General features: G+C 44.0%; 1 protein-coding gene across 1 annotated transcript in view; it reads right to left on the minus strand.

Annotated features, from left to right (window-relative positions):
- The window catches only part of RIMS2 (regulating synaptic membrane exocytosis 2), a 1,857,427-nt gene that overhangs the window by 780,495 nt on the left and 1,051,686 nt on the right, over positions 1–25,246 (minus strand). Inside the window, exon 9 of the mRNA XM_078686898.1 lies at positions 14,338–14,437. Within this exon, the coding sequence (XP_078543024.1) occupies positions 14,338–14,437 (100 nt within the window). The remainder of the gene's footprint in view (positions 1–14,337; positions 14,438–25,246) is intronic.

A 25,246-nucleotide genomic window follows, 5' to 3' on the forward strand; every position in this document is an offset into this window, starting at 1 on the left:
AGGTAGAGCTCAGGATGAAAGGATGGAGCGCCTAGAAAATATGCAGAGACGCAATAATTTAAAAATCTTGAAGCTACCCGAAAAAAGTGAAGGGACAGATATAAAAAGATATGTGGCACATATTTTAAGTACAGAGCTAGAGTTAGAGGTAGACGAAGAAACTATCTTTGCCGATATACAGAGGGTACATCGAGATCCTTTTAGGCTGAACTCAAATAGGACTAAACCAAGAAAAATCTTAATTAATTTCTTGACATATAATTTAAAAGAGAGTATCTTGTCTGCAGCCTTGAAAAAGAAATCTCTAACAATCAATGGAACAAAAGTAGAGATCAGATCAGATTTGTCTCCCGTAACGGCAAATAGACAGTGGGAGATGGGAAAGAGAATGGAGCCTCTAAGGAGTCTGGGCGCTACAGTCCAGCTCAAATTTCCGGCATTTCTTAAAGTTATGTGGCGGAACAAGATGCACTCTTTTCGATTTGTTGAGGATGTTGATGATTTTATTGAAAGATGCACAGAGTTATCACGAGAAGTATCTACTGTAAATCAGGGACTGTAATGACTCTCTCTTAGTAATAGCCAAGAGACAGCAAACATATAGGATATTTTCGGTTCTAGAGAAGCACCACCACCTTTGCACTCATAAGGCCTATGGCCATGGATAGACGGGAAGGGTTTTCCAGAGGGAGGGGGGATGGGGGAAGGGGGGGGGAAACGAGAAGGGAAAACATTAAAAAAATAATCCTCAGATGCCAATGGGCCACCAGTGATGTAGAGATTAGCTGGTTTTTTAAGGAGAATGACGGGGGCTGATAAGAAAGAAGTAAAAATTTTGTCCTGGAATGTTAACGGGCTAAGAGTGAAATCCAGGAGAAGGATTATTTTTAAATACTTGGAGGATACATTGGCTCATATAATTATTTTGCAAGAGACCCACTTAAATGAAGAGGAAAGTAAGGTTATGTTTGGTACACAGAAATGGATAGCATATAAATATTATACACCACAGACTATGGTGACTAAAGGGGTGGCAATTTTAGTTAGGGCAGGAGTTCAGTTTTCTTTTTGCGCTATGGCGGGAGATCCTGGAGGGAGGTGGCTCATAGTACAGGCTATGGTTGCTGGGAAACACCTTGTATTGGTTGGGTATTATGGGCCAAACATTGATGATTTGGCCCCTTTGGACAAATTAGCATCAGAATTATTGAGTTTTTCTGGAGACATAGTTATGGCAGGAGATTTCAACACGGTAATGGATAAAGATCTGGATCGTTCAGGAAAGAGAGCACAGAGTAATGTTAAGATGTCTAACAGAGTAAAAGAGCTATTAATACAATATGGAATGTGCGATATATGGCGTATTAAATCAGGCAAGAAGATGGGTTACACATATTATAACCAAAAGTATAGACATAGGTCCAGGATAGACTATGTCTTGTTAGATTTAAGGATGGTGGAGTATGTCACAAACATCAATCATGTAGGGGTACATCTATCAGACCATTCAGCTATCCACCTGCATTTGATATTTGGCCAAAAAACTTGTGAACCAGTTTGGAGATTGGATCGTACAATCCTGTTAGACCAAGAAGCTGTAGAAATCGTAGTAGGCGAATTGGATGCTTTCCTGAATGTAAATGTGGACTCTGCTAAGTTAGATGTGGTATGGGACACATGTAAGGCTTTTTTGAGGGGGAGGCTGGGAGCCTTAGGTGCGAAGAAGAGAAGGATATATTACAGTAGAATTTTGGACCTGGAAGAAGAGATTAGACAGAACGAGGCTAAGATTGTGGGAGAAGAAGAGCAGCAGCTAAGAGATCAGGCTATCCTAAATATATCAAAATTGAGGACTGAATTAGCCACAGTTCTTGCAGCAAGAAACAAAGAGAAGTGGGATGCTAGTAATTTGGAACATTTTAGCTATGGAGAAGGGTGCAGTAAACTTTTGGCGTGGAAAGCAAAGAAAGATCGGGTTCGAAACTTCATCAAAGAAATAAGAGTAGACGGAGATACAGATATTATAGATAGTGGAGAGATTTCAGAAGCTTTTTACGAGTATTTCTCCACAGTTTATAAGGAGGAGTTAGTACCAGATTCACAAGAGATAACAGAATGGGTACAGTTAATAAGTCCACTTCCAACTCAATATAAACAGATTCTAAATTCAGAAATCTCACTGGTAGAGGTGGAAAAAGCTATTAAGAAGGGTAAGAGGGGTAAAGCTCCGGGGCCAGATGGTCTTCCTCTAGAAGTTTATAAAACTCTGATTGGTTTAATTGCTCCTTTCTTACAGCAAGTTTTTAACAACATCTTTAGAGGAGACATAGCAATGCCGAAGTCTTGGAATGAGGCAGTTATAGTACTGGTCCCAAAACCCGGCAAATTACCCAAATACTTAGATGCTTACAGGCCAATATCATTATTAAATAATGATTATAAACTATTTACTAAAATCATGGCCGATAGATTAAGTTTAGTTATTCCACTTTTAGTACATGATGACCAAAAGGGTTTTATGAAGGGTAGATATTTAAAAGAACTTACCTTCTCAGTGGTTGGCGCAATAGATATGGCGACAGTTTTTAATCTCCCTCTTGCTCTTATTGCCCTGGACGCCGCCAAGGCATTTGATCGCGTGAATTGGCAATATCTGAAGAAGCTTATTCAACATCTAGGTTTAGGCCCATGCTACACTAATACGTTGTTATCATTGTACAGCTCTCCCACTTCCAAGGTGCTGGTAAACGGTATTTTGACATCCTCTTTCAGAATAATGAGGGGCACCCGCCAGGGATGTCCAATTTCCCCTTTATTATTTAATTTATATATAGAGCCGCTTGCTAGTAAGATTAGAGCTATGGATGCAATAGCTCCTTTTAGGGCAGGCGAGTGGAATAAGAAGATTGGTCTTTATGCGGATGACATTATTATTTTTACTTCAAATCTGAAAGAATCCATGGAAAATATTTTTAAGCTCACTAAAGAATTTGGCAAAGTTTCAGGATATGAAATTAATGAAAGCAAAACAGAACTAATGGCATGGAACTTGGATACTGAGAACTTTGAATGTAAGAAGGAGATGAGATATCTGGGAGTGAGAATAACACAGAATACAGCGGAATTAACAAAAATCAATTTTTTAAGGGTGAAAAAAGAAATAGGGGAGACATTGCGAGGTTGGAGTCATTTACCTCTCACTCTGATTGGTCGTACCAACTTGATTAAAATGGTGATCCTACCAAAGCTTACATTTCTGTTTGAAACAATTCCCTGGGACTTTGACAAGAAAGGGCTTAAGAGACTACAAAGTGAAATTTGTTCTTTTATTTGGGCTACTAAAGCAGTTCGCTTATCCTGGAAAAAAATCAGAAGAAGATGGGGCAAGGGAGGGTTAGCAGCCCCAGATTTTTTGTTATATGACTGGGCTTTTCGTTTAAAGAACTTGAGAGAACTAATGGGAATACCAAAAGCTACAACTATTGGGCGTATTTTTCTGGCTATGTTGAGATTGAGTAACCATAATGAAGATGGATTCATGTATAAATTTTCAGACCCAAAATACTTCAAAAAGGTGAGATTAAAAACCCTACGGGAGGCAGCAGAGCTCTGGTATAAAATTAGGAAACTAGCAAAGTTTACCTATTTTGGATACAGGGCATCCATATGGGACACACCAGGATCACCGTTATGGGCAGAAGACGCATTGGCTGTCCCGTTAAAAACAGCAGGATTAAAAACTTGGGGAGATCTATTTCCGGAGGGAGCATTGATTGGTTGGACACAAGCGGCACAGCTGTGGGGGCAAGGGTTATCTAAGTTTAAGTACATGCAGATACAAAGCTGGGCAAACAAGATGGATATTGTTGTAGGACTTCAAAGTGACTTTGAAGACAAGACATTTTCCTCACAAACATTCAAGAAAGAAGTTGCGATGTGGTACTGGGCAATGGTGGAAATGGAAGACGGCCCGTTTACACTGCCGGAACAATTATGGAGGGATTGCCTGCCGGACATCGCCACAGAAAATCAATGGCAAGTAATGATGACTATACTATATAAAACAGTTAAATCTGCAAATTTAAGGAGAAATGTTCTCTTTACTATCCATAGAGCCTATTGGAACCCCCGCAGACTATCGAAGTTTAAAGCCGGAGGACGGGTTGAATGCCCAAAATGCGGAAATATAAATGTGGATGACTTGCACATGTTTGTGGAGTGTTTAAACATCAGGGAATTTTGGGAGATGGTAAGCAACTGTCTATCACAATCAATCGGCCACACGATAGAGGTAAGCCATGAACTAATTATTACCGGGAGACTTGACCTATTTGATAACAGTATAAATGATAAAGTAAAGATATTTTTTTATGGGGTGCTGCTAGCCCGTAGGGAAATCTGTAAAGTCTGGGTAGAAGCTAAGACACCGACATTCATGGATTGGTTAAATAGCATGAGATATTTTGCGACACTAGACTCTAAAGGTCTGATAAATAGGAAACAGACATTTTGGCTACTCTTTTTGGAACATTTTGGATAATAGGCAGACCTGTGTTTGGGCACAGGATAAGAGACTAGTATATAATGGAAAATTCCTATGATTAAGGCCTCAGCCTATCTCGCAGGCCGGTGGAATAGGTCCGTCCTTCGTGAAGGCGGAGTGGAAGAATCGGGTCGCGGCCTCCGGTGTGGCTGTGTTATAATAGACACATGGTGGTATAGGAGATTGTGGCCCAGTCCGGGCTGGAGAGCTGCACATACTCGAGCCCACAGCCAGCATATTGAGATAAAGCCCAGGGCGGATACTACTGAACAAGGGTGGCGAAAAGGCTAATGAGGAATAAAAAAAATAAAAATAAAAATAAAAAAAAAAGATGCGAAACTTGCCATCGACGTCTACCCTCAGTCTGGCAGGGTACAGCATGCCATAGCGCAGTCCCAGCTTGCGCAGCGAGGCCTTAACGCCAGTGTATTTGCGACGGGCGTCCTGCACCATCATCGTGAAGTCTGGAAAGAAAGAAAGTACCCCACCCTGCCATTTCACCTCGCCCGCCTCACGAGCGGCCCTCAGGGCAGCGTCCCTATCTCTAAAATTCATGAGTCTTGCAATGATGGGGCGAGGTGGCAGGCCCGGGGCAGGACGAGGGCCCAATGACCTATGTGCCCTTTCCACCACGAAGCCGGCTGTAAAGGTGTCTCTGCCAAACAATTCGATCAGGAGCTGTTCCACAAAAGTGTCGAAGCGGCCAGTGGTCGTCGTCTCCGCCACACCAAGAATTCGAATGTTATTGCGCCTACTGCGCGCCTCCAAATCCTCGTTCTTAATGGCCACCTCCTTGAGGATCTTCTCCACTCGCTCCAGTCGCTTCAGCGAGGAGGTAGCGCCATCTTCAAGGTCAGAGACTCGGGACTCAGCCACATCCAGACGCCTATCGTGAGACTGGATTTTCGCGCCCATCTCGGCCATCTTCTGATCAAGGGCGTCAAAGCGGAGTCAATGGCCTTGAACCCCGCTCGCATCTCACCAAGCATTGAAGCCACCATCCCCGCCATGTCTGTCGATGGCACAGGGCTAGCCGAAGCAGCAGGTCTGGTAGCCTGATTATCGGCCGAGCAGATGGGGGGGTTTATCGAAGCTGAGCTTCTTCTGTGTGGGTTCCTTCCGTCGCGTTGTAGCTGGTGGGCCCATCCCGCCTCCAGCCGTCCGTGAGGATGAGGGAGCAGCAACAGGAGCAGAGGTGTGGGCAGCGCTGGGAACAGGCGTGTGTCGATGGCAAAAGACAACGGTGGGGGCGAGAATGTAGAGCCCCCACCAGACGGAGATATGCGGGGCCGCTCGAGAGACCCCTGAGAGATCCCCCCCCCGCGCGCCCCCCGCCACCCCCCAAACGCACCACGGACCAGCCGCCCGCCGCCCCCGCCCGTCACCACCCAGCCCAGGCAGGCCCAGAAATCGAGGCCCCGGCTCCCGGGCCGGACCAGGCCCGAAGGGCTGGAGCAGCACCGGGGGCCAAAAACCCCCACCAAAGGAGCCCGCCCGGGACCAGCAACGGACCGGGGGGGGGCACAACAGCGACCCGGATGCCAAGGGGGGGGGGGCGGGAACCCGAGGGAGACTCACCAGGCGCTCCGGCGCGATAGGGTGCACGTCCGGCGGGACCCGACAGGCCCCACCACCCCTCCGCAATCCTCAACGTCCACGCCGTCCCCCAGTCTCAGGCAGCGACCATCAGCACTCCATGGCCCCCGGGGACAGAGGCGGGCATTTTCAGACTCCTGGCAGCGTCGGATCACATGGGAAAGTCGCCTTCTTCCAGCCCGTCCGGCGGAGCTCTACAATCAGGCGGCCATGACGATCGCCTGCGTAGCCACGCCCCATACTCCAGGTTATTTAACTCCAAACACTGGGCTCCAAGACAGTTGGTTTTACTTTTGTAGAATCAGCAATAAACGGGCAAAAGGCAAGTCTTAGTGGAGCAGATTGCTAAAGGTTTGGAGGTGCCAGTATGGAAAAATGAAAGTATCACTGGCATTACAACAGAAATGAAGACCAAACGTGTTACTAATTCTGCTTTGCATTTTGACATTGGCAGTGAGTGGTCCTGGCCTCGAAAATTAACTTGATGAACTCCACAAGTGTCTTCAGGTATTAAAAGAAGACAACCTTGATAGATGCAGTGAGAAAAGATGATGTAGATCAACGACAAACCCAACCCTTCAATGCCCAGATCAAATAGGCAGCCAAGCAAGTTAAGATGATCGACTGTGTCAAAAGCTGATGACAAACAAAAACAGATGAATCTGAGAAGTGTTTTGGTTGTAGCCCTTCTTGACAAGGATCTATACCAGAGTATTAATCCAGGACTGGCTACAGCTAATTATAACAGAGCTCTTGCGATGTTGGAGATTGAAAATGGAACCGGGTCTTAGGCAAGCTCTTTGAGAGCTTTTCAAATAACAGAAAAACTAAGGCTGTTTAAAAATGTTGTATTTCCAGGGCCACATATCCAGTGACCAGGGCTATATTGATAGGCTTTGGCAATAATAGTACTGCTTCCTTTAAGTTAGGTTGAGAAACCACTTTGGACAGACATCCTGTGGAAAGTCCCCAAGTCTTTGCTTTCTATTAGGAGTAAAGATTTTACAGGGAGACCAGTGTACCGCAGGTCAAGTGAGAATGATGAGAAGTGGTTGGTTGTTCAGGAATCTCTATGAGAGGCTTCTCTAACGAGTAACGGGGTGCCGCTCGCAGTCGGGCCATTGAAACGGGCTGAACGCTTTGCTGATTTGACATCCCTGGACTCACCTTGTACCTTGTAGCCGGGGGAAACGCCGATTTGGGGCTGGTGTTGTGCAGCGGGACTGCGAGGACCAGAGCGCCTTGCGGCTTAGTGACCTGCCGCACCTGTGTTCTCTTCCCGCTTTCCTCCTATTTAGGCACGCCCCCTTCCGCGAACGCGGAACGCGCGCGGGCGGGAGCCGGGCTATGCCCGGGCAAAGGGCGGGCCGTCTGAGGCCGTTCGAGGTCGATCGTGGCCGAGCTGGGCCCCCCCCTTTCATTAGTTATTATTTGTTTATTTTTCTTCTGTTTGCTTGAACACTGGTTATAGCTGAGGTAATCTATCGTTCAGTGGGTTTCTGTATCCTCTTTTTCTGTTCCCTTATCACTGAGTTGTTGTGTGGACTACAGCCCTGGGGTACTAATCACTATGGCTTTACGTTCTGGGAGTGAAAGAATTGTACAAGTCACAACAAAGAACGGGGTGGTATCTGGTACCCTAGATCATTTTTTTAAACGGGCATCAGGTATTCTAGAAAAAGAAATAGCCTTTGTTGAGAAGCGCTTATCCGGCTAGGGTTCAGGGCCTGCTTATCCGTTGACCTCATAACGGGAAAGCGCTCGTCCTTCGGTAAAATTGGGTCAGTTGTATCCCCTATTAAATCAAGCGATCGAGCCCTTATAGTCAACCAAAGCCAAAGTCCAGACTTTACACCTGTGGTTTCGGACATTGAGGCGTTCTGTCCCATACTAAATACTAATACAACTATAACTAGTACGTCCACGATTAGTCTAACCAACAGTGTTGATGATTCGCCCCTACAATATAGTCCTGTACAAAAAGTTCAAAATGTGGGTAAATCAAACAACTCTAACCCCAGCAAAAGGAAAATAGGGGGCCAACTCCAGAAAGGGGGCATTGCAAAAATTTCGAAAAATAATAGCTTAACACAGCCCTCACATGTCTTAATTAGCCCCCCTATTCCCACGGTGGCCCCCATTGACTCTGTCGATCAATGTTTGACGAGCAGAACAGATGATGATCTTTTGGGTAAAATAGAAATTCTTGTGAAATCTTTGATGTTACCCTTATTGGAACGCACGAGGCTGATCAATTCTAAACTGGATTTGCTGGAGAATTTAGTTATAGCTAATTCCAAAACGTTAGATAAATTAGTAAAAGGTTCAGATAAAGGAATGGAGACACCCTCTGATCCCCAGAACATCAGGGTTGTATCAAAGATGGTTTCTTCAGTCATAATTGATTCATCGAATACTCAGTCGAGTCGACCACGAGTGGAGAAACCTCTTGTTTGTAATAATTCTTTGGCTTCTACTAAGGGCACGGCTACGAAGGAAGGTGTGGCGACTAGAACTCGGCCCGCTCCTTGTGTGCCAGACATTAGTGGACAGCCAAAGGGGCATGGCAAATTGGGGAATTAGGTTTTCAAATAGAGGCTTCAATGTGTCAATTTACCCCCTAAGTCCGCTCCCTATACGATTATTTTGACGGGAGTCCCAGCTATTGGGGAGGAAAAAATGAAATCATATAGGGACCTGAAAAACAAAGTCACCTTCTGTCTAAATAAGAACAGAACACTCCCTCCCCTTTCCAAAACGGAGATCTTAAATGTCAGAAGAGTAAGCTGGGTGAGACATTGCCCTAAAGATTTAGAGGGCGACTGTGTAATAATTATTTTAGGGACAAATGGGTGGTGGACTTTATCCGTAGAGAACCAAGGTTTGGAAGGGTGGGCGAAGTTCAATCATTAGATCTTCACTACTTCTATCCCCAAAGAAATAGTGACTCTCTTTTTCACCCATCTAAGCCTCGAGGGAGAAGTCCTATTAGAGGACCCCGCTTTGATCGGGCTACACACTTCCCATACTTTCCACCTTTGTTCAACCGGTTTGAGCCCCTCTCAGGCCTAGAGGGAGTTGATTGACTTCTGTTTAAGTCAGGCTGTAACATCCAGTCCAAGAGTTCCAGAAGGGCTCCTGATTGTACTTGTATATCTAAGGTTGGTGCAGACAGTAATAGTGATTTGGCACAGTGTAGGTGCAAGGAGGTGGTTAAGGTGCGACAGAAAGACGTAAATGGGGTGGATAGGCCCCACTGGATCCTCTGTTTAGTGACCCCCCAGACAGAGAAACACCGACTGTGGGTGGGAGGATAATTGGCCCTAATTTAGGGTCTTCTGAATCAAGTTACCCTTCAGGATTCTTTATTCAAAATTACCTTGTGGAATATCGCAGGGCTGAAGGGGAAATTTGATCTAGGAGAGTGGGCAGATTTTGTAGATGACTATGATATCCTGATTTTTCAAGAAAGCTGGGCCCCTGATCCCATTTTTCGTCAGGGGTATCTTAACTTTTTCAAACCTGCCATCCGGGGTAAAAAAGGCAGAGCATCCGGTGGCCTAACAATCTGGGTGAGGCAGTCCCTTAACTATAGGCCCACTGAAGTGACAGTGCCCAACCCAGATATTCTTGGGATTAAGCTTAGTAAGGAAAATCACCAGGACATTTGTATTATTAATATATATGCTCGTGGCCTACCTGGAGGGCGGTGCCCGACAATTATTGGAGAATTAGACTTGCTCCTGAACTCAATTGGGAGGGACAAGTTTTTAGTCGAGGCTGGGGACTTAAACTGTACATTTGAACCACTTTTGTGTGAGGGTGAGGACTTATATGCCGAAGAAGATGCGCTATGGAATGTTCCACATCTTGCCCTAAGCTCAATTAAGAAGGGGACGGAGGCAGCTCTCCATTGGCTGGGACTGTGTCTTGAGTGGGGGTTGAGAGCGGCAAATGGCCGCTCCCACTCTGATAAAATGGGCCGGCCAACTTTTGATAATGGTACCAGTACAAGTCGCATTGACTATATTTTAATTAAAATTGAGTTTTGGTCACTACTTGATGATATGTCAATTCTTGCACGTCCCGAGAGTGACCACAACCCGCTGGTTTTAAGTTTCAAACAAGAAGTTAACTTTGGGTGCAGTAGCCCTACCAAGTGTGCTAAAGCTGAGGCCATCCTTACCAATGACAGACCTAGGGTTCGTTGGAGTAGGATAATTGAAGACCCCGCCATTCTAGATAGGATTTCACATGAAGTCGCCAAAAACCTCCTGTGATTCACTTAATCTCCCCGTGCCTAAAATGAATGCGTGTCCTCATGTAACGTAACTGGTGCTATGTAAAGCGCTCTGATACCTGATTCAGTTCGGGTCTAGTTCGCGTTATATAAAACTCTGCAAAAAAAAAAAAAGTCTCTTCCACCCGATGTGCTATTCAGGCTCTGACTAATCCTCCAGGGTCATCCGATCAGTTAATAGTGCTCCATGAGCAGTTATTTGGTAATTTAAAAGCCTAAATCCGGGCAAGTTTTGGTACTACCACCAGTTAAAAAATGGTATAATAAATCATGCCGACAGGCTTATAGTTCCTTGATTAAAGCCATAAAATCCAGGGTGGTAGATGATATTAGAAAGGCAAGGCTCATGTATAAGAAGGCCCAAAGGGAAGCCAAACGAGCATGGGACGATAGTCGCTGGCAGGATCTATACGAAGCAAGTAGGTCCTCAAATCAGATTAAGTTTTGGCAGGTTGTAAAATGGGGTGGGAATCTGGATTTGCAAACTCCGGCGAACCGCGTACCTGCTGAGAATTGGGTTGAGTACTATGCACCCCAATTTAAGGGCCATAAGTCAGAACCTGTGTGTGGTTTGGTCATTTCTGCACCTATGCCCCCAATGTCACGTTCGCCTCTAGTGTTTGTGAATAATGATGCAGAGGTTACGCTGGGATTGGTCCAAGCCGGCAAAGCTCCGGGTATGGACTGTATCCCGGCTGACTTATTTAAATATGATCTGTTGAATTGGGTGCCATATATCACGACACTTGCTAATGCCATTGCAAAAGTGGCACGGATTCCGGTCTCTTGGAAAGGGGCTGAAATCTTACCCATTTTTAAAAAGGGGGATCGATCGGCCCCGGGCAATTATCGTCCGATAAGCTTAATAGATGCTATTCAGAAAGTCATCTCTAGGATGGTATTGGCTAAAATACAGACTTGGATTGATAATGAGAACATTTTATCCCCTATGCAAGCTGGCTTTAGATCAAGCATCAGCACTATTGACCAGGTGCTCAGATTTATCCTGATATATTGGAAGGTGGTGTTTTTGGGTGGAGGAACCTTATACGCAGCGTTCGTGGACCTTAGGTCCGCTTTCGAGCTCGTCCCAAGAGATAAATTATGGACTGCCTTGGGAAAAATGGGAATGCCCCGAGAACTGTTGGAACTAGTAATAAGATTACATGAGGATAATTTTGCAAGGGTAAGATGGAGTAGACAGGGGCAGGTAACCAAGCGATTTTCAGCTAATCGCGGTGTCCGACAAGGGTGTGTTCTTGCCCCGACTTTGTTCCTGCTATTTATAAATCAAGTAGTGCAGCATTTTGCAGACTCATCCACTGATGCCCCTGTCTTGGGTGGTACAAAGTTTCCCCTTCTTATCTTTGCAGATGACACCCTTATCCTCTCTAAAACACAAAAGGGACTCCAAACTGCGATAAATACGTTTGAGGTTTTCTGTAAACTTAATGACTTACAGGTGAATGTGAGTAAAACGAAATTCATGGTTCTAACTAAAAATAGGTTGTTGAAGAGTCATGTTAGCATGAATGGCACGGAATTAAAGCAGGTGGAAGTAATGACCTATCTTGGGGTAGTTTTAGAATATAGGTTAAAACGGAAACCTCAACTTGATGCACTCTGTCTAAAATTGGCTCGACTAACAGGGTGCTTAATCAAGTAGCAAAGAACCTCACAAACCAAAAGGATAGCGCCGGCATTAAAAATATATGATGCAAAAATAAGTTCTGCAATTATGTATGGTGCAGACCTATGGGGCTTTTCAGACCTTTCCCAGTTGGTCAGGATTCAAAATAAATTTTTACGAAATTTGGTTGGTCTTCCACAATCTAATCCTATGAAACCCTTATTGCTTGATATGGGCTGCCGCTCTATTGTTGATGTAGCACGGTATAGGATGATAGCACTGTGGCGGAGAATATGGATAACATCTCTTTACTAGCGAAATTTCAGATGTAAGATCAATTGTGGGATCAGGTAATCTTCCCTGGTTTAGAGAAGTGAAGTTTAAGTTGGGAAATATGGGTCTTAGTCTGCTGTGGACGGACCCTGGAAATAATGCCTTTCCATCAAAGGGTGAATTTAAAGCATTATACTGGGCGTCTATAAGATATCAAATTGTTGCCCAGACAGAGTCCATCTCATTGACTGGCAGGTTCTTGGTACATAAGCTTGACCCCCTATTGGAGGAGTACTGGGACGTCATTACTAGGAGCAATGATATAAAGCTCTATCTCCAGCTCAGAGTTGGGACGTTACCTGTGAGGACCTTTACAAATAAGTGGCGTGAACAGTCTTCGGAGTATTGCCCTTGGTGTAGGGATCAAACGGAATCAATAGGTCATATCTTCTTTGCCTGCCCCGCTTACCTAGCCCCCGGAGAAAATGGTTAAAACCAATCTGTTCTAAATTGAGAACGCGGGTGGGTGCAGAGGCGCTATGGCTTTTAAGAACTAACACATCTGAGATTGTGACCATAGCAGTAGCAAAGGTTCTGGGCTGGGCTTGGATTATCAGAGCTAGGCACCCACATGTGAGTTGATTAACTGACAGTCTTATTCTTAACACAGTCGTACGTCTGTAATTGTAAATTTAATAATGTTTTATGCTTTACGTGGTTGTATACTATGTCCAACCCCTTATACAGTGATTATTTGTGTGCTGAAACCAATTGTTGCACTCTAGGTTGTATCAATCTAGTTTTAATGTTTTTATCTAGGGTATTTCGCTTATTAATATTGTCAAGAGTACTGTGTTTTATGTATATTTTTCATATATGATGTCTTTTATGATGAAATATTTCGAATAAAGACGTATAAACTGAACTGAGTAACTTAAGAGCTACTTAACATAAAGGTGAGCCAGGCTCATCTGGTGACAAGAACCTAGACATTAGTAGCCTTGCACGGCTTAGACAATTGGATTTCCAGAGGTAATTATGCCTAATTATAGAAATACCCCTCTTAAAATAAGAATAGAATGGTCATGACATCTGCAGCACATGGAGAAATATCTGCTGGTTAGCCACTGGGATATGCGGTTATTTTTCTCCAAAGGGATTCCTATTTTCTATGTTAGAAGTGAAAAAGAATTCTTCAAATAAATATGCCTTAGGTTTGGTTGATATCTTCCAGCTTAAGCCGATTTTCTTATATCTGGCACCGGTACCCCGATGGGTAAGAAAGGTCTTTCTACGTTTTGCCTGGATGGCACATCCTTTCCTTTCCCTGCCCTGCGCCCACGCCCTCCCGCCCTCCCGCCCCAATGTTTCCAAAGTGAGTAGACGTGTGTATGTCTGATGCATTTTCCTCTTGAGAAAAATGTTTCATTTGCTTTCTGGCCCTCTGAAAAATGATTGGACTTTTCATGCAACTGTGTGTTTTGATAGAGAATAAAAACTTGTCTAGGAAATCAGATATATATCACTGTAAATGTGTAAAAAACAAAACAGCATGTGCTACTTCAATAAAAGTATTTACCATTAAACATATAAGACTTTTAAAAATCTAATGAACAATATTGTGTTACAAGACAACGTTTCCAAAATGTTCACGACAACTGCATTCAGAAGTGTACAGAAAATGTAACAGTTCACACATAATTAAATATCGCTGATACAGACCAACAATGCACACAGGTATAGTGCGCTGGTGGTTATGGGCGAGCGTTGTCAGGAGGTCCAACGCAGACTGCTGTTGCACATGCAGCACATGTCATAAAATGTAATATGGGAAACGTCATTACTTTGTGCAATTGATGGCTCTTTTTTTCCCACACCTGGTGAACTCTGGGTGGAGTGTATGGAAACTAATCTCGCCAGGCCCGGGTTGAAATTTTGCGATCTGTTTTTGTGCAACCGGAAACAGTGTAAATGCTTGTGAAGACCAAAACATACCTGGCCTGAGGTGCCCAACTGTGTCGGCCAAGCTTCCTTTTTTCACTTTGGTGATAAATGCGCACAGTCGGCCTGAATCGGTCATTTTCCCGCCAACGACCTATTAAAGAAAAAAGATAGTTACCATATAATTTTATAACCTTCAAAAATAAACATGCCAAAATATAAAACAAAAATCCTCTTTTTACAGTTTTCTTTAAAATTATACGTGTTTTCAATTTCCCCAAAACAGTTTATATGCAAGCTGCATTTTCTATCCACAAAATATGAACCACAAATGCAACACTGAACACGGAAACCACTTTCTATGCAATGTTTAATAAAACAACAGATTTCAGTTTCTAGTCAGGGCGGGTTAATCCATAATTCGTTAATCCACATGCCTAAATATACAGTGTGCAAAATCTACTTTGGTACACGTTATAATCTTCCTGGGATTTGTGAGCGTGCCTTCCGTAAATCACACAGTGTACTCTCAGGGCTCATGGCATGCGTGTGCAAGAAAAGGTGGGGTGTCAAACATGTATGGAGGCGTAAAGACCCTACATGCAGGGAAGATTGGGGGAGGGTGGTGATGTACAAACAGCTGTCGAGCAATTCTAGCAGTTTTTATATTCACCACTGCATGCATGCATCTTTTCAATGAAAAAAAATATATCATTCATTAAGAAAGCCCTTTATCACCACCAGTAAATTAAAAAGAACCAAATCTATCAATATATATAAATAAACTGGTACAGATAAACCAAAAGAAGGATTCATGTGTTCCGCACAGCATCATGACACCCTGTATTAGGGTTGACCAGTCGATATTATCGATCAGGTGGAAAAGCTGTGGTGCTCGGTTTCTTATAATCGACGCAGCTCCTTCTTTGGCAAGGGCTTCACACCGTAAACAATTAGCAACAAACACGCACCGACCGTATGCTTGGGTTTGGCTGAAGTTTTACGTCCGAGAGTCAAGACTGGGCTTCGATTTGTTTTATTCTTGTAGGTTGCTTCAGCTTTAAAAAGCCTGATTTATAAAAAAACGAAAAGGTTGAGAGTAGGAAACCAAATTTATGAATATTGGGCCCGAGTTGGAAAGGCTCTTTCGAAAGGAAAGAGAAGTTATTAATCATTTACAGAAGTCAGCAGATTATGAGTGGATCACAGACAGAAGGGTCCACCTGCCAGAGGTCCCTGAACATCACGGAAGAGGAACACCTGCCTAATGTGGCGAGATGGCATCATAACCTAGTTTTCCACTGAGAAAACGAAGATTCCAATTAGGTAAGTAATGTTATATGCCAGTAAGAAGATATGTTGACGCCTCTTCAGCTCATGAAAAAGATTAGTACCAGCATTTAAAAATATCACTGCTTAGGAAACAGATACGCGTAAACACCTCCGAAGGGCGTGTGTACAAATAATCCATTGATACTTCATGGCACAACCGTGCCAGCAGACTGTTTAAAATACAGACTTATGTCAAAATCCAAACCCCAGAGCACACCAGGCACAATTTATACATTTTAAAATCACTCAGGCAAGTTTATTATGATACTTTCTTGGGGAACTAGGAAATATGAGGTCCTGTTGTCTACCTCTCTGTTACTTTTAATGCAGAGGACGACAGTAGAGTCTAAATTCTAGATCAGTGAAGAGAGAGGCTACAGTCTTAACATTATCTGTGACTGCGCTTCAAGGCCCAATCGTTCTGACCCATATGGCATCCACAATTCGCCTATAGTAGTCTATTCCTCAAAGAAAATGCGTGTTCTATATGTACATCACATGATCGAATAACAAAACATTTAATACAAAGAGGCCATAAAGGCCCAAAGCAATAGTTAATTTAAAATAACAGAAAGCCTACAGTAAATTAAAAGAGATGAAGGGATACAAAGAAACCAAAATGGTCTCTGGGAAATCACTGTAAAAATGTTATTCAATAAGAAATGTAAAACATTTTAGCAATGACAAACGTATATTCCAAGTGAGAGAACAGTGGGTTTCTTTGACTGATCCACGATCGGCAGCAGTGGGTCAGAAATTAGTGGTTGCTTCTGCTGCAACTTTTTACACTCGGGCATAGAAAGTATTGTGGCAATTGGAACTCTTGGAGTTGAGCATGGATGCTGTAGTCTGAAAGAGGCTGACAGGGTAGGATGAGTTGTCACAGTGTAGGCTCAAGCTTCCCCCCTAAAATCTCAGAGCAGCACCTTTTACTCACATAAAACAGCTGCAAATGCTCTAGTTCCCAGGAAATATAACTACTGTAATAAACATATAATTAGTCTTCCTCACTAGTCATTCCAACTCTTAAAAACGTCCTAAGAATCACTGCCTGTACCCTGTTTTACTTATTGTTCTCTATTTCACATGTCCCCTGTTGTTTACCACAGATCCCCACAATCCTTGTCAGGGTAAACCACAACAAGTCACTAAATTAACCTGTGCTTAGCCTTCTAGTAGCTTGGCACAAAAGCAGTCAGGATTAACTTAGAGGCAATGTGCAAAGTAGTTATGGCACGCATTCAGTAATAAGTCAGAATGCAACACAAGAGAAATTTCACACCAATTAAAAAAAAAAAAGTAGAATTTAATAAAATATTTGCCCCAAAAACAACAAAAATCTAATCCGTAGAACTGGAGACATGGAATGTTAAACATTTAAGGTAAGCATAACACCTAAAAGAGCAACTCATGGGTATCAGGTTGTGCGAGACTGGGTGAAAGTAACAAGTTCAGGCCAACCGCGAATGAGCGTGGGCAAGTTACAGGGACCAGGTTATTCCCACTGAAAAAGTGACCTTCTAAAGTCTACTGCAAAGAGTTCCAGTCATGGTACAGAAGACTGCGAGAAAGAGGGAGAGTGTTGCGGACAGTCGTCGCTGTAGCGCAAAAAGCAGGACGGGCATTGTGTGGCTGTAGATAAACATGCTTGCATAGACTGTAAAGCAGGTTCTCCCCAAAAGGGGTGGCTAGCCAGTTGGTGTTGCATCAAATTAGAAAAGTGTATGAAGAACTGATTGACAAGATTAGCTTGTTGGCGGGCTAACCATCCACAAAGTAATGTTTTGTGAAAGTGTGTGGTGTGTACCAGGTAGCGGCTTTGCATTTATCAGCTATAGGATTGTTCCCCAGGAAAGTCATTGAGGCTCCTTTCTTTCAAGTAGAGTGTTCTCTAGGAGGAGTGGGTAGAGTCCTCTTGGCTTTAGCATAATATGTCTGGATGCATTTAACTATCCATCTGGCAATGTCTGACTTGGGTAGAGGCTTCCCTTTGTGGGGTTAGGAGAAAGCAACAAAAAGTTGTTGTGTCCCTATAAATGGTCTAGCTCTACCAACGTAGCACATGGGGGCTCATTTTACAACCAAAGTGTGGAAAGCCCATTGCTCAAATGAATCGGGTTGTGGGAAAAACCAGGAGGGTCATTGGACTGATTATGGTGGAAATGAGAGACTATGGGGACGATTAGGATGGCGTACGGATCGCCACCGCCATGCAGACGGAGGCGATCCGTCCGCCATCCGTCACTGACCGCCATCTAGTTCCCCCCTGCCATATTACAATGGTGGGGGGGACTGCGGCGGACGGAAACACCGTCTGCCGCTTTTCCGCCCCGGTCGCCTTGCGGCCAGGGCGGAAAAGGGTTCATATGGCTGGCCTTCTGCAGATGCCTTTCCGTGGCGGGGCATGCGGTCTTTACTTTGGGGGCCCCTGCGGGCCCCCATGGTGAAGGCGACAGGGGGGTGGACATGGGGGATACCTGTGGTACCCCCCTGCATTTGCATACATCCGTGCCCCATTAGCTGCACTATATCAAGCGAATCTTGGGCCAATCATTTTTCCAATATTTACGCCACCCCTCCAACGGTGACAGACCAGCACGAATTTGGCCCATTTACTGGTATCCAGATAACTCTGCCTGAAGTTGAAGAAGCCATCCATCAAAGTATCGGGAATAATGCCCCGGGCCCAGATGGGCTACCAATAGATTTGATTAAATGGAATCTGGATTTCTGGGCCCCGCTCCTTTTGAATGTATTCTTTGAATGTTTTCCTTAACTTAAAGCACGCCCCTATACCTAGCACTTGGGCTAAGAGCATTATTGTCCCAATATTTAAAAAGGGGGATCGGTCACAGCCCAGTAACTATAGGCCGATCTCACTGATTGACAATACCCTTAAAACTTTGGGCAGGGTCATATACAACAAGATCCTGGAATGGTCTGAGGAATGCAGCATTTTAGAGCCCTGCCAGCTAGGATTCCGTAGCAAGGTTGGTACTACCGAACAATGCCTTAAACTCACCCTCATAATCGAAAAGTACACCATTGCTTGGAATTCCCCTATCTACCTGGCCTTTATGGACCTATCATCAGCATTCGACCTCGTGAATAGGTCAAAGCTGTGGGCTATCCTACTGGTTTGGGCTGGATGAGCCACTGGTTCATTTCCTGGCACATCTTCACAAAGACCTCCAGGCACAGGTGAGGATAGGTAGCGGTGGTGAGGTATCAGGAGCCATTAAGTTTGGAAGGGGGGTCAGACAGGGATGTGTCCTGGCCCTCCTTCTCTTTATTATTTACATCAATGGTTTGAATAAGTCACTGGTACCTATGACCCAAGATGTTCCTATGATCCACAGGAAACCCCTCCCTGTACTACTTTATGCAGATGATGCAGTCCTTATAGGCCACACTCCAAATTCTCTGCGCATCCTAGTAAGTCTTTTGTTAAATACTTGGATAGTTTGGATCTGTGCGTACATTTAAAACAATCATTTCTAATGTCCTGGGGCCCCAGGAAGTGTCAGCTCGGTTCCATTGTTGTTGGCAACCAAAAATTGATAAGTACCTGTAAATTTCCCTATTTAGGAGTTATCTTTGCTGCAAACGGCTCCTGGACTGAGCATTTGACTCACTCTAGGAGCAAGTTCTCAAAGACTATTAACTCTTTTTTTTAGCTTCCCCCGCCCTAAGAATACAGGTGCTATTTTAGCTATTTTAAAGACTTTTAAACTACAGTGTGTCCCTGTGGCTACGTATGGAGCTGAGATTTGGGGTACCGCAGATAGCTCCTGCATTCAGCAGGAAGAAAACCGGTTCTGAAGAAAGTTGTTGAGCGTCCCAATCTCGACCTCACAATACATTTGCCAAAATGCACTGAACTTAAATTACATATCTGATTTTTTACATGCTCACCCAGCTCTTTTTTGGCTATCAGCTTGGAAGAACCAGGCAGCTACCCTAACACAAGGTATTATAACAGACTGTTTGAAGTGTGAGAAGGGGATGGCCATTCCCTGGCTATCTGGAGTATACCAGAGCTTATGTAGCGTTAATAATGGCTCCATTTTCTCAAACCCCAGTGAAGCCGGAAATGTAAATAAAAAAGAACTTAGAAGCGCGCTTTATTTGTCATATAACACTTCAAGAACTGCGCTGGAATCAAAGAAATCCTCTTTTTCCAGCTATATGGCTTATGAACGTCATTGCTATCCCCTGTCGAATTATCTCACCCTGCCCATGAGTCGATGGGAAAGGAGCCTTTTCTGAGGGCTGGGACAGTGAAATTTGCATTGTGTTTCGCCTTGGGTTACCATTCCAAACTCGACTTACTACCCTGCCCATGCGACGGGGTGAGTTGTCAATCAACCCAGCACTTTCTGCTTTTCTATAAATTTTACATGAAATATAGTAAGTGGCTTCTTCTCCCGTTCTTCATTAAGAGTAGGCCTATTTGCTTGACTACTGACTATTCATGCATGCTTGCCTTGGAAGACGAAGAGTTGGTTTTTAGCTTAAGCACATTCCTGAGAATTGTCACTAGGGCGCTTAAGTTCATGGACTGAGTTTTTAATTATGCATAGACAATTCGGAATTATCGAATGGATTGGTTTTATACATTAGTGATTTATTTATGATCATTGATTTGTTTTAATTTGCCATCTAAAAATTATGTTACTTTCCCCATACAACTGTAATCTCTGCTACTATATATTTTTAATTCTTGTCATTTTTAATTACTGTCGCACTTTTATGGATACATTGTCTATCCGAATAAAGTTTGTGAACTGAACTGATTGTGATGTTCCTGTTGAGTCTATGTTTATGAGGTGGAATGGTGGGAGGTGTGGAAGTGAGCTCCCATTTTGGATAATGTCCAACACCCATTGGTCTGGAATGAAGGTTTGCCATGTGGGAAAGAAGCCTTGTGGGCGTCTACCGAAAGGTGTTGTGTGGTCTCAGGGAAGAAAAGGCAAGTCATGGTTTGGTGGCGCATGTAGCTCCTTTTCTGGAGTGACCCTTTAAAAATGTCAGGGGTGTGATGTAACATACCCTTGAGCACAGGGAGATACTGAGTGGAGCGATGATGTGAGGAGAGGGTTTTGAAGAGGAAGTCCTCCTCTAAGAGCTCAATGTGAAGTTCCACCTTGTGAAAGGAGGAAGCCCTACCGATGAGTTCCTGAGAAGATGTGGAATCATCTGGAGGGGAAAAGAAGGCAGGGTAAAGTTCAGGGTCAGTGTCTCCCAGAGGGCCTATATCATAGGAGTCCCATGGATCACCCTGTGGAGGAGTGTCAAATGGATCATCACCCCCACACCCACCCATGTCAGTGTGTGGAGACCACAGAGGTGTGATGTCACTGGGGTCTCCTGGAGAAGCAGGTGGGGAGGGCAAAGGGTGAGGAACAGGAAGAGGTGATGGTGGTATAAGGGATCAGGGATAAGTAGCATTATCCACTTTCTTGTGTTGTTTAGCTGGGATCAGAATGTGCAAGGCCTCCTCGAAGGACAACTGATGTTTCATATGTGGAGCAGCAGGGCCCGAAGGGCATGCAAGGATGCAGGCCATGTAGGGGTGAATAACCAGGTATTTCTGCATTGAGTGGTGCTGCTCCTGCAGCATATGAAGAATTGGCTCAACTTATCCGGTGTCGGACTTGCTGGTTGGCGATTAAGTCTTCGACTCAGTGGGTGTCTTGAAGGCTTATTCAGCGCCAAGCCAGAGTTGGCCGGGGTGTTCGAAGTGGTTTGTCACTGCCCGCCATGGCCCAAGGCCATGAAAGCCTATCTTTGGTGTTCCAGAGTTACTTAATACCCATTCACTGGGTGGGTCTCCTCAACAGGAACACACCAAGCGAAAATACAATTTAAGAAACTGTGACAATATTAGAAAGCCTGAGGATCAGGATACTGATACACGTTCCAAAACCTCAATTTCAAAAGAAGAAGGTAGTGCGGGTCAAAATTAGAAATGCTCAGGCTACTGAGGACTCTGCTTCTGAATGAGGAATGGGCAGTGATGATACTGGACAGCGCGGTATAAGTCACACTACCTGGCCGGAACCTGCTGGATTATATGATGGTAGTAGGGCTGAGTGAGCATACCATGGGGGAAACACCTGATACAAGGGTAAGTGTCCCACACCGTTTATACAGCTAATGCTCCAAATGGAGGGGGACATACCCAGCCAAGTGAAGTGCCCCTTTTGGAAGAACCTGACATATGGTTACAACATTCTTTTGGCTGAAAAAGATTTTCCGCATGAGTTCGTAATGGATTGCCCAATGGGGAAAGACATAGTTTTACCCAGCTTCTCTGACCTTGTACCAGAATCAGTTTAAAAATTCATACATAGAGGTGTAGGCGTTAGCGCTAGCTCCTGCCCTTTACTGAAACCATGTTGGGTGGGAGGATGTAGTCACCTCATCACAAAATCGCACTAAAATCCGTTCCTCAACCATAGAGACAATACCCAATAAAACATAAATCAAAGAAACAAGTCAGGGAGATCCTAGATCAACTTGAATACCATGGGGTGATTGAGAAATGTACCTCATCCGTGATTTATTCCTGTTTCCGGTAATGCAGCCCGATAAACCATACCGTCTAGTCTTAGACACAGATATTTGGATGCTTCCACATACGCATTTGCAGTACAAAATGCACACAGTGCCATAATAATGAATAACATAGTGCAGAAAAAATACAAAACAACATTCGATATCTCAAATTGATTTTTCTGCCAAAATATAGCACCTGGGTACAGATATTTGACAGCATTCTGAGCACTAGGTTCTTAACACCAATTTTGCTGATTACCTCAGGAGTATACGAATAGCCCCAGGCTGTTTTTAGCCAGAGTGGCAGAGTTACTTCAAAATTTTGATGAGAAGGCATTGCCCTATGTAGATGATATCTAACGGACGATGAATCGATGGAATGGTTGGCTAGAGTAAACCACATAATTCTTGGGTATGCTCACCTAGGCTACAAATGTAATTAAAAAAAATGTATACCTCAGTGTCCTATTTCTAGGATACGATTTGTCAAGTGAAGGCAAAAGCCTGGTGACACATTTATTAGAAAAATGCCCACTGATCCAACCTCCGATGACTCTGAAAAGATTGCAATCCATTTTAGGAATTTTAAAATGTTGGCAGAACTTACATTTTGGATTACGCAGAAAGGGTTAAACCTTTCTACCACTTAAATAGACCGGACTTTTCAGTGCATCCTTGGACACAGAACATACAGATATTTTAAATCTGTAAAAAGCTAATATGATAGCTTCTAAACATTTACACATGCGTGCCAACAAACACACTTATAACACTTTCATTGGCTCGTTTCACCCTTTTTGGTCTGCACCCCCCCCCCCCGGGGTTTTATCGCCCGAGGTTCAGTAACAGTTTCGGTGACTCCTCACACCCGTTCCCTTAAAAACCATTTGGTCCAATACCCATATCCTAAAAGCCTCTTTTTCTTTTACTTTTTGTTGCCGTTTTCCTGTCCGATTGGAGGGAAGAGGAGAGGAACGCCCAAGAAGACGATCGGGATCAAGAGGCCAAGACTGCTGTCTTCATTATTGTAAAGGAGTATCTCCTTATCCAGCAGCAATACCAATAAATATTCAAAACCAACCGGTGTCTCCCTTCGATACTTCAGTGGCCCCGTGGTGCAGTCTCACAAGTACCTATTGCATACAAATCACATTTATACACAAATGCTGAAATGAGTTTTGCATCCACTGAGAAAATACTCCCAGTGGCACAGACTGCTGTAGTCACAGAGAGAGCACTAACGCAGGGGAAACGCATAATTGTTGTGACCCCAGTACCAACCTTAAAGGCCGTCGCCAAAGCGAGAGTCCGAAGCATCTAAAGCATTACATACCCAATGAATTCAGTGGGCTAACTCTCTCACTAAAACAGATTTAGATTACAGATTTAATTCTACATTACAAATACAAGCATCCCTTCAGTACGAACAAGAATATCCCCTGTCATATGACATTGTCCCTCTAGATCGATATGAATGCATCATTTATACCAATGGTTGTGCCCAACCTGCCGTAGGAACAAAACAGCAATATTCCGCAGAATACGCAATTATAAAAGGGCACATGCAAAGGATGGAAAGTTCCGTCCTGGGAAGACACACACTCAGTCCCTAGGGGGCTGTATAGCACAGCTGGTAGACCTCAAAGCTCTGATACTGGCTCTACAAAATACAGGTCGGGAAGCGCCCACATTTATTGTGTGCAATTAATTTTTCGGAGTCTAGTTATATAATGAATACTTACTATTGGGTTCAGAATGGATTTAGAGATTGTAAAGGTTGCACAGTAAAGCACAATATGCTTTGAGAACAGGTGGCTAAGCTGAAAGAAGGCCTGCCGTTGCTGCAATCATTTGCTCAAGTACGAGGATGGGAAACAACCTTTACAACGCAGTCATCACATCGCACTACATTTACAACGCAGTCATTACATTGCAACATCCTTTACAACGCATGTCACTACAACCCAGGCATTACATTGCATGTCACTACAATGTATGACACAACAACGCATGTCACTACAACGCAGGCATTACATCGCATGCCATTACAACCTATACCATCACAACGCATAGTACCCCTACACTATCCAACATTGACAAAACATTCCATATGCTCAGATTGGGATAGAGTAATACCAAACATTAATTGCAAATTAGGTCTGATACTAGCTGCACATGAGAGTCTGGGTTCCGCTCATGCAGGGATTACTGCTACAGTTTCATTACTGAAGCACCGCTAAGGGTGGCCAAGTCTATCAAAACAGATCAAGGACTTTGTCCTTAAATGTGACATCTGCGAGCAGATGAAAGGTTCCACTGTAGCACATCCAGCACAGACTCCTCTCCAGAACTCAGACAAGCCTTTGGCTTGTGTTGATTTGGACCACTGTGGCCCCTTACAATCAGATGGGGCTTACAACTATATCTTGGTGGCAGTGGATTCATGCTCCTTGTGGATTTGACCACTACGCTCGGCTGACACTCGAACTGTAATAAAAGATTTGCAAGTCTTTATCTGGACACAACCAGTTGCCACACTATATTCCGACCAGAGGCCGGCGTTTACCTCTCTGGCTTACAAAGAAGCCATGGGAAGTTTGGGTCCACTCTTGTGGTACTCCTTCCTGTACCAGCCAGAGGAAAATTCGGTTGTTGAGAGAAAGAACAGTGACTTAAAGCAAACCTTAACAGCAAGGGTATTAGGTTTGGGTGGTAGTTGGATTAATCACCTATATGGGGTCTAGAGGGCACTTAACATGCCTAGGAAATCACTAGGGTGTTGTACACCTCATGAACTCCTGTTTGGTGTAAGAACGTGGGTACCAGACGTCTATAGTGTCAGTACAGTGGTGGCTAAAACACCATTTGGCATCAATACATGTTTGGCTGTTTTACAGGCACTCAATGAATTCCGGGCGTAAAATGCACCCTGGCTGGGGAAGTGAAAGTAGTTCCAACAAGATCTGCCTGGGTTCCGAAAATTGAGGACCTGGTCAAAGAAAAAATAGTGGACAAAAACATAATTTGGCTCATCATACAGAGGGCCTGTCCTGGCTGTTGAAGGTACCAG

Source organism: Lissotriton helveticus, chromosome 4_1, assembly GCF_964261635.1.
Source record: "Lissotriton helveticus chromosome 4_1, aLisHel1.1, whole genome shotgun sequence".
Lineage (NCBI taxonomy): Eukaryota > Metazoa > Chordata > Amphibia > Caudata > Salamandridae > Lissotriton > Lissotriton helveticus.